This window comes from Rhyacophila brunnea, unplaced genomic scaffold, assembly GCF_057557595.1.
Source record: "Rhyacophila brunnea isolate RB1 unplaced genomic scaffold, BYU_Rbru_1.0 scaffold_5, whole genome shotgun sequence".
NCBI classification, from domain to species: domain Eukaryota; kingdom Metazoa; phylum Arthropoda; class Insecta; order Trichoptera; family Rhyacophilidae; genus Rhyacophila; species Rhyacophila brunnea.
This window is the reverse complement of record NW_028233170.1, coordinates 8961961-8971234: the sequence shown is the minus strand read 5'-3', so window position 1 is coordinate 8971234 and position 9274 is coordinate 8961961. Positions and strand designations below refer to the sequence as shown.

Sequence of the window (9274 nt, the reverse complement as noted above, 5' to 3'; positions counted from 1 at the left end):
AGATTAACTGTTTTAATAAAAACTTTAAATATCAATTTTATTGATACTTCATATTCTATTTCTTTATTTTTTAGAAAACAGGATGTTCCGATTATGTTAAAATCAAGTTAAAATTAATAAAATAGCGCTGTTCAAGTAATACACACACTTATTCGTATGGGTTAGTAGCCATAAAAATTGACAAATCCAGATAAAATTATTTTATTGCGTATTTAATAAACACGGCGTCAATACAGCTGTCAAGACTGTAAAAGTTTTAAAATATTGTATAATCTTCACCAATGAGTGTCAATAATTTCAGTGATATTCTTCGATTCGTTTTTGGACCAACGCTATATGATAATAGGTAAATGGAGCATTTTTATACTGCCCTTCACAATAAATCTTTCCGCCAGGAATGTCCTCTAGAATCTTCCGGGATGTCATAACACAGCATCATCTTTATTGAATGTACGCGTTTCATTTCCATGCAGTAGTATATTATATACGCTTTACATAATATAAGTTTTACACAAATGCGTTGTCATTATTTTTGGTGATTTTATAGTACTCGAGGATGCCAAAGCTTTAATTTTTAGCTTGGGAACTGATTTTTATTTCGTCAGATTTGTTTGTTTAGTGGCAACTGATACTTCGCACATTATTAAGAATAAAATATTCTTAGTTTTCGCCCTAAATAATATTTCAAATCGTATAACAATGAACAGGTAACAAAACGACAACCTTACATAAATATTTACCAAACATTGAATTGGAATCTTCTATACTTAATAAGTGTTTTTTTCTCTAGTGGTCCATCTAGCGGTTTTCAAAATGATTTCCGAAACCCAATTTGGAATGTAGATGAAGATGATGACACAGATGATGAGCTTTATCAGTAGGTATTGCATTTAATTTGTCATTCATCCCATTATATTAATAGTCCGAAATAATTGTAATAAAAATACTTTTGTTTGAATGTTCGCATCTCATTCACGAAGCAGGTTTTTCGGATAATCTGCTGGTGCTTTTTACTGGTTCTCCGTCGTCTTTATCTGTCAGTCGCCATTTTGGAATTCAGCTATCTTTTTGTCATCAAATTATAGTATGCGGTCCAAGACATAGTATTTCGGCAAAAATTATAGGACGTGTTGAAAATGTAAGTTTTTTGTTTGTCACATAAACATAACGGAGAATTCGAGAAATTCCGATGGCCTGCTTTATTAAAACACCTCTTGCAACCGAAAAATGCTAACACCGGCCGCCGTCATTAACTGTCACGTTAGTTTTTTAGAGTATACAACGCAAGACTACGTCCATAGACTAATATCGCACACTGAGATTTTATATTATCTATATTATATAGATTATACTTCCCTCGCTTTACGTTATTACTATTTGCTGTGATTGAAGTATGAACATTTTACGGAACTTTAAACATCGACAATATAGACAACTTTTAAACGCAATGAAATAAGCAATGGGGAATATTCGCACAACCGGCGAATTCAATTAATTCCATTTTTCAAAATTGTGGTATTTTTGACGTACTATACTTTTTCAATAGTACACGGACAAAAATGTTACTTTTTCAATAGTACGCAAACCAAAATGTACTATAATTATAGTTTGGTTGGCAACACTGCGCTCACTGACAGATGACAGCGAGTGGTGGCGGAGAACCAGTAAAAAGTCCCAATCTGTTTTCTATCTTTATTATTATTTCAAATCAACTTGACTCTTCTCTGTAAAAAGTTTACCAATCAAGGTGGAAACTAGCCTTGACATCAAATTATGTGGATTAAATAATTGTTGTTTTAACTAATACAATACATATACCTATCCACCAAGAATTAACAGTTAATGGGTTCCCAAACGCCCTCTTTTTGAGGTCAATGTCTCGTGTCCGGTATCTTTTTTCATTTTTATCGAATAAACCGTAATATGTCCTCCTCTGAACATTTTATGCTCCTATTTTGTAAAATCGATTGACAAAATAATTTTTTCATTCATTACTTGAAAGAATTGTCGTACCTTACTATATTTCTTAATCGTAATATTTTTTTGATACTAATTCTTGTTTGGTAATAAATATGATTATGAGAATATATGATTGTGAAATTATTACATTTCGGGATGAATTATCGATATCTAGCAATCATTGGCACACCACAGGTTCAATTGCAGTGGCAAAATCAAAGAGATTAAGTCCAATCTCTTTGGGCAAAATACATCACAGAAACACTCAGAATTGAGGAAATTGCATGTATCTATTGTGAGATCACCGGGAATCGAACCAGGAGACCCCGTACGGCATTGGACTATGGGGCGGCTGCTGATTATGAAATACATCCTCTTTTTGTCATTGTCAAATATGGGAACCCAAGTTAACAGGAACAATGGGAACACAGTTAAATTGTCGGTGATACCTAAATATCACAACTCCAGTGAAGTGTTGGACCAGTATACTTAATACACCACTGTCAATTTTCATCAGTCAGATCATGAAAGTGTAATTTTCATTGATACTTCATTTGGTGTATTGTGCATGCTTATGATTCTGTAGACAATTTTCCATCTACGTAATATAATATTGCTTAATGTTCCAGCGAAAGCCGGGCAGACGGCCATCCGGAAGGATTCCAGATGTACAGCGATCCAAATGAGATGCACCGATTCTTTGAACAGCAAATGAACGATGTTTTCAAATCATTTGGAAGTATAATGGGAATATTTGGTGGGCTGCATCCTCCGGGACACGGCAATGCGTTCTCTTTGCCGCAATTAGACACGCCGGCCTCGGGGGGAAGTATACGAGATGAATATCTCAAACCGGGATATCGATCTCCAAGTTCCAGCGACCCACAAAATAATGCTGACTCTGATCTGGATGGAAAGTAAGAACAAACATTAAATATATTCCATCATAAATAATCATCAGTCTTCATATCAAGGTCGTGCGCACACTATAACCACTTGTGGGTGCGACAGATTGTAACGACTCAGAGTTGAGCATTCATCCCATCAGCGGTTTTAGCTGCAGGCCTGCCATGTGGTAAAGATTCATAGGTCCATTAGGTAAGCGGAAGTCAGTTGAACAGTTAACTGTGGGCACTTTAATCCCCGCAAATAGTTACATCCGGTCAACGTACACTATACTATGTGTGAAGACGTCACACACAACAGCATAAGAAATGCAGGCCACGGCGTGAGGCGTGGATTGTCGTCGTAATACAAATTTATATGGCTTAACTATTAATGAATAGATATTATAAGACTTGATTATTTGCATTATGCCTATGTTTTTAAGCATTTCCTATTAAAGTTGAAGTTAGGTACCTATAAAAACCTACAAAAAACTGATTTACATTGGAATTTCAATTATCCAGATTTTTGTTTATCTAATCGTCAGCTTTGTATTATTATAAGAATATGAAGTGTATTCTAGAAGTAAAATAGATTTTTATAATTTTTTCAAAAATTTTAATTTATCATTATCTGAGCTATACTTAGTTTGTATAATCGAGGTTGTGCTGTATGCTGTTCATTTCATCAACTTCACACACTGGATCAATAGTAAACATTGTCATAAAATAGTGTGTGAAAAAAAAGGACTAAGTCAGTTCATTTTTATACATTGGCTGGTAATAATATCTTGTCTTACGAGACGTGATATTCACATGGTGATCGCAAATAAAATTTCTATTTTTAACCTACCACATAAAATTAATATAAAAATAGTATATATAGATTTCTCAAAATAATATTTTATCTGATATTTTTGCAGAATAGTGTCTGAAGATTTGAATAAATTACTCGATCAAGGCGTAGCTAAAATACCAAATACTGAGCAGCCATCTAATTCAATTCAAACGTGGACCAATTCACCGAAAGGCAGCCCATCTTTTTACAGCAGAAGCATTATTACTCGGAGCATTGTTAAACCGGACGGCGTAAGTTATATTCTTCGTAATTTACGTTCTATGCCTAGTATTTTTATTTATTTAACATTTGTTTCAATATTTATAGAAAAACATGATAAACCAATGAGTGCTTGAACAAATATTAATGAAAACAACTGCACACATATTATTGCAAGTATTCCGAGCTATTGTTTTTTTTTATGTATACATAATATGTAATAACTAAATTGGAATACCTCATGTGAATAAAACATTCATAAGTAATTCTTTATCAGAATGAATTTATTTGTAGCAATTAACCCACTTAAACATTGTTAAACATACATGTACTCGGCATAAATATGTATCACATGTAAATCATTTTCATTATTTTTTTTTGTGAAACGTGTTGATGCATAATAAGTGAAATGAGATTGTATGGGCATCCACAGAATGGAGGTTACAATAACAGATTTTTTTGTTCAAATGGTCCACTCCAAATCCCCAGTCAAAGTAAAAGCCTTTCAGTTTATACTTAGTACTTGATTTATTTATTATTATTGTTTTTAGACGACTGAAACTCAGCGCACAGTACGAGATAGTCGAGGTCTGGAAGAAACCACAGTGACCACGACGCAAAAAGATGATGGTGCAGGGAATAGCACCGTGAATACATATTCTGGAAACCAATCTCAAAATAGTCAAAAAGATTCCTCTTTGTGGGAAAAATTGTTTGGTAAATTTTAAATTCCCTTAGCTGTTCAGGGTAGTCATTTGTTGTGTAGAAATAAAGACAATGAGGCACGGGTTTTAATTTTCACATTAAATTTGTTTATTTCTATACATTTTGTTTATATACACACATTGTTTTTCATTACATAATATTTACAGTTTGCCTGCCTGGTCCCTATTCCAAAAATATAAAATATGCAGTTTTTAATATTCATAAAAAAAGAAACGTAAATAAAAATCTTTACAGGGGATTACGAATACACACATCAGGATAATAATTATTATAAAGTATAGGTTCATATTGTATCTATTTAAAAATATATATCGAAATAAAGAATGTATTTTAAAGCATTAATTTACTATTAATAAGTCCGATTATTGAGTTCTAATTATTTATGTCCTCTACCCTACGATCTTTTGAGAATCAGATTCGATCTTATTCTTAATAGGCTTCATCCCCGAACGGTGAAAAAAAGTGCCAAAGCTGTCATTGGATAAATAAATTAAGTTGCATTTTGTGGAGGACCATACCCGATTTACACATGCATACATTTGTTCTGTTGAATTCTCAGTACTGTAAAAAATAAAATTCGTACCTAAATAAACACTTCTGTCGTGACAATTTTAATATTACATATGCATAGAGTAAAAAATATTAAAGTCTTCTAACTTTTATAATCATGCATGTTCAATGTATATACATAAGTAATCGATAGTACAATTTGATGATGATAAATCTATGCATGTGTAAAGGCACCATTAAGCCGGTAAATTATATTGACAGAAATGGCCAAAAATAAATATCTGTAAATTCGGCCATTTTAAGGGGTAAGGCATTCAGTTATAGATCTTTTATCATAATATACATTGCATAGATACTGACTATATTATAATATACACTACTGAAATCATTATTTAAAAAAAACTTACGCACAACTTAGGAAACAATATTAATTGTTGATATATTTCAGCAGAACAATATTAAATTCCACAAAATTAATTTATTATATTGACAGTGAAAAATAAAATAACTACAACATTTTAAGCCGCCATATAAAATTATTATTCTTTCGAAATAAACAGATATACAGAAAGTTACATAAAAATGAACCTTATCTTCATGCATTGTCAATCTCCAAACTGCTGTTTGTATACAGGATATTTTGAAAGATAACGTTAATAAATGCATATTGTATGTACTTAAAACTGATCTCTACCTACATTGCAATAAGGGTAATTTTTATAGATGTCAATAACCTTTCCTGGAAAAGGTACTCATTTTACTGTTCAGTAATGAAACAGAATATGAAGAGATTTTAGTCTTGATAATGGTGTTACAATCAAAATAGCTATCGACTTAATGGAGTAATTTTGTGGAATCAATTTTTATTAATATAATGGAATTCTACCAAGTAAATCCTATCTCAGTTAATATATTGCTCGCATCGTGGGGCACGATAAAAAAACTTTCAAAACATTAATACAATTACGAAATAAATTGTCATTGTTATAAAAAGAAATCGTTTTAAAATATCACTTTAATTATAAACGGGGAATAAGTAAACTAAAATAGAATACTGGATGTAGAAAATATTTTTAAGTCATTACATTGACCCTTACACGCAGGCGGGTGTACTTAGCACAAAGGTTTTGTTTATTACTTGGTGGTACGAGCCTTATCATTGATTTGGTGTTCATAAATAAACAACACTCTCTAGTGTTTGAATAACTTCTTAACATTCACTAATACTAAAATTTTGTGATTTTTAACATTAAGTGGGGTTGCATTATAAACCTAGTTTTTTTTTTTTTTAAACAGGTCATAGCTTTTCGGAGATCCGTACGAACTCTTTATTCATTAATAAATAAACTTATACCTCTCGCTATTACGGCCTTTTTTTTGCAGCCCCATTTTTTTTATACACTTAAGGCAGAAAACAATACTTTTCGATAGGTTTTAAACATCGGGAAAAAATATTGTGCAAAAATAAATTGGCGATTCCAAATACTTCGGACCGGATACATCATAACATTTGACACTTGACAAGAACTACTGGGCGGACGGTCTCAAAGTTGTCAAAAGCTCTTTTGCATTTCGAACAAGGAATTCTACTTTAAATTGATCCCAATAAAAATGCATTAATTTTGATAATGGAAATGTGATTTTGAAATAAGTATATTTTTTTTCTGAAATTGGAACTGATCATATGGAACGTAACGAAATGAAGTGCCACATATTATTTATGTAGCATTTTGTTTTACGCTATGTTTCCAGAAACATGTATCTTGGCCGTAAAGCAAGGTATTAGTGTAAAACACAGTGGATTACATAATATATCGATATATTAAAAAAATTGCAAAATTTTACAATAATATGTTTGATTTTCTCAGTCAATAATCATCAATCCTACTTTTGCGTGCCTATTTATTACAAGACGATGTTATAATCTTATCATTGATTTAAAGACATATTAAATAAAACTAATTTAAGCACCAAAGACATTAATATACTAAAAGCATTGCTACCATTTTCCTTGTTTTTTGCAATAATAAATATTAAATAATTTCAATCTAGTTTTCCTCGCCAAGTGAAGCGCAAAACTCAGGACGCTGAAGTAAACCATTACAGAGATTAGGCACTGTTTTGCCTACAAATAGCTTTCTTTAAATTCTAATTTACATGTACCAGTCTACCTTCTTCGATACTCACAGTAACACAATTGAGGTGCTGAGGATTATAGGAGTACAACTGACATAAGAAAAAAATAAGTTAGAGTTTTCACATCACAATCATACACATCGAAGGTTAATAAACGAGACCTCGTAGGTGACATTTTGTTCAAAACATGTTTTTCGCATTATTGAATATATTAGAAGTATTAGCTATTCAACTAATGATAATTCATAAATGAAAGTAAGTAGTGTAAGTAATCCTCATACTACATACATACACTATAGATGACAAAAACACTAATTTGTAATATCAAACACATAAGTGTGTAGGTGAGTTATTTCCCTCTCCTGTAAAGTTGTTATTTTGTCACTTACGGGGTCTCATTTCTTAACCCTTTACTGCATGATTTTTTTTTTTTGAAAAATTTTATTTTTTCTTGGTGTCAAAATGCCTTGTGAATGAAGGAAAAATAATAAAAAAAATATTTTTTTAAAATTTCATTAAATTTTGTATGTTACTGCGTGGTGTCGCAGATTTACGACATTTTGAAAACTTACATTTTAGTATGACAAAATACAAAACCAAATGAAAACAATTATAAAAAACTAATGTACACACCTTATTTGATGTGTAGATATTTTTATTCAACCAATTTCGATCTTCCGTATATTTTTTTTTATTTATTTACAAATGCGGATTTTCGCGTACATACGAATTCGTCAACTGTCAAAGCAGAAATGCAGAGACTATAATGCAGAAATGCTTTATTTCTTGAAATGTCCAAACAAAATCGGTAAAGTAGTATGTTTATGGTAAAACAGTTTTCTAGGCATCGAAAAAGGATATTATTTGATAATTTACACAGATGGCATTGGCTATATCAAAATAGTTTGAAATGTCGCAAATTTGCGACACTATGCAGTAAAGGGTTAACCCTCGATATTATTATTCATGTATGAAAAAGGATTCAAACATACATGTAACCACTTTGTATAAAAAAATATTTACACAATATATTCCTTAAATTGGACTACCTGGACTCCTGTGCATAAAAAAAATATTATTTTCACGACCGTATCTAATTCAAATATTTTTGTTTGACTGAAAATAAAGAAAATATTAATATTTTTTCTTGAAATAGTAATAATGGATCATTTGAAAACAAGACCTCATTTACAGAATGTTTAAAAAAGTTATAATATGCAAGTCATAAAATATACAATCGCATATTTAACTTTGAAGTCGATTTACTAAAATGAGTACATACCTGTGCACTCGGGTCGTTTTAATCCTCAGTTCCTCATTTAAGCTGAAAGTTTCTCAAGTTAGATCAGAATCTGACTTGAATATGCATTTTCTTAATTATTATTAATAACGTCTACTTTATTCAAAATTGAAATTTAATGAATGGAATTAAAATGAACAAACAGTAAGTATTTTGAGCACAAGGTGACCTCTTTTACGTAGGCGAACCTCGGATATGAATATGTAATATTGATTTTCCTAAAACATAATTAAAATAATTCCTAAAGATAAGCGAACGCTAAATGAAAATATTTTAAAGTTACAAACGATTGATAATTTTCTTTGGCTATATAAAAAATATGATCTCTACATCATAAAAGTAAGTAGTGCGAGAGCCTTAATTGGGGAATTGTTTAAAATAGTGATTTACATTTTTTATTCACATAGTTAACATCATGAAAAATATTTTTTGCAAGGCATTTTCATAGTATGTAAAAAAAGCAATGACTGTTTTTCACCCAATTCGCAGCAACGATGCATTATTCAAAGAAGAATACTAATTGATTGCATGACTTACAAAAAAAGTTGTTTTTTGAAATAAATTAGTGATTATGGTCATTATAAGATAATGCAAAAATTCATATATCGTGGGCGTACAGGCAGAAGTCACTAACTCTAAATACACAGTTCTGAGATAATCAATGTTTTGTGTTTTTGGTATTCTTAAAATGGTTGTAAAATC

General features: G+C 31.0%; 1 protein-coding gene across 4 annotated transcripts; it reads left to right on the top strand.

Moving 5' to 3' along the window:
- Positions 1-214: 214 nt before the first annotated feature.
- On the top strand, positions 215-4988 carry LOC147066004 (uncharacterized). Of its 4 annotated transcripts, none has more exons than XM_085956170.1 (5): positions 215-346; positions 791-877; positions 2589-2876; positions 3767-3932; positions 4452-4988. In XM_085956170.1, the coding sequence occupies exons 1-5, from the start codon at positions 282-284 to the stop codon at positions 4626-4628; spliced, it is 783 nt and encodes a 260-aa protein (XP_085812296.1). In that variant the 5' UTR covers positions 215-281; the 3' UTR covers positions 4629-4988. The 4 variants fall into 4 exon arrangements, with proteins under 4 accessions (XP_085812296.1, XP_085812298.1, XP_085812297.1 ...); XM_085956172.1 differs by having other exon boundaries at positions 791-881; XM_085956171.1 differs by lacking the exon at positions 215-346 and adding an exon at positions 371-707.
- The last annotated feature ends 4286 nt before the right edge of the window (positions 4989-9274 follow it).

What these genes read in the sequence shown, in the direction of transcription:
- LOC147066004 (XM_085956170.1), top strand. Translation starts at nt 282, where the DNA reads ATGAGTGTCAATAATTTCAGTGATATTCTTCGATTCGTTTTTGGACCA. An exon ending in CCAACGCTATATGATAATAG is followed by an intron (nt 347 to 790) that starts GTAAATGGAGCA and finishes TTTTTTCTCTAG; the next exon opens with TGGTCCATCTAGCGGTTTTC. An exon ending in GCATTGTTAAACCGGACGGC is followed by an intron (nt 3,933 to 4,451) that starts GTAAGTTATATT and finishes TATTGTTTTTAG; the next exon opens with ACGACTGAAACTCAGCGCAC.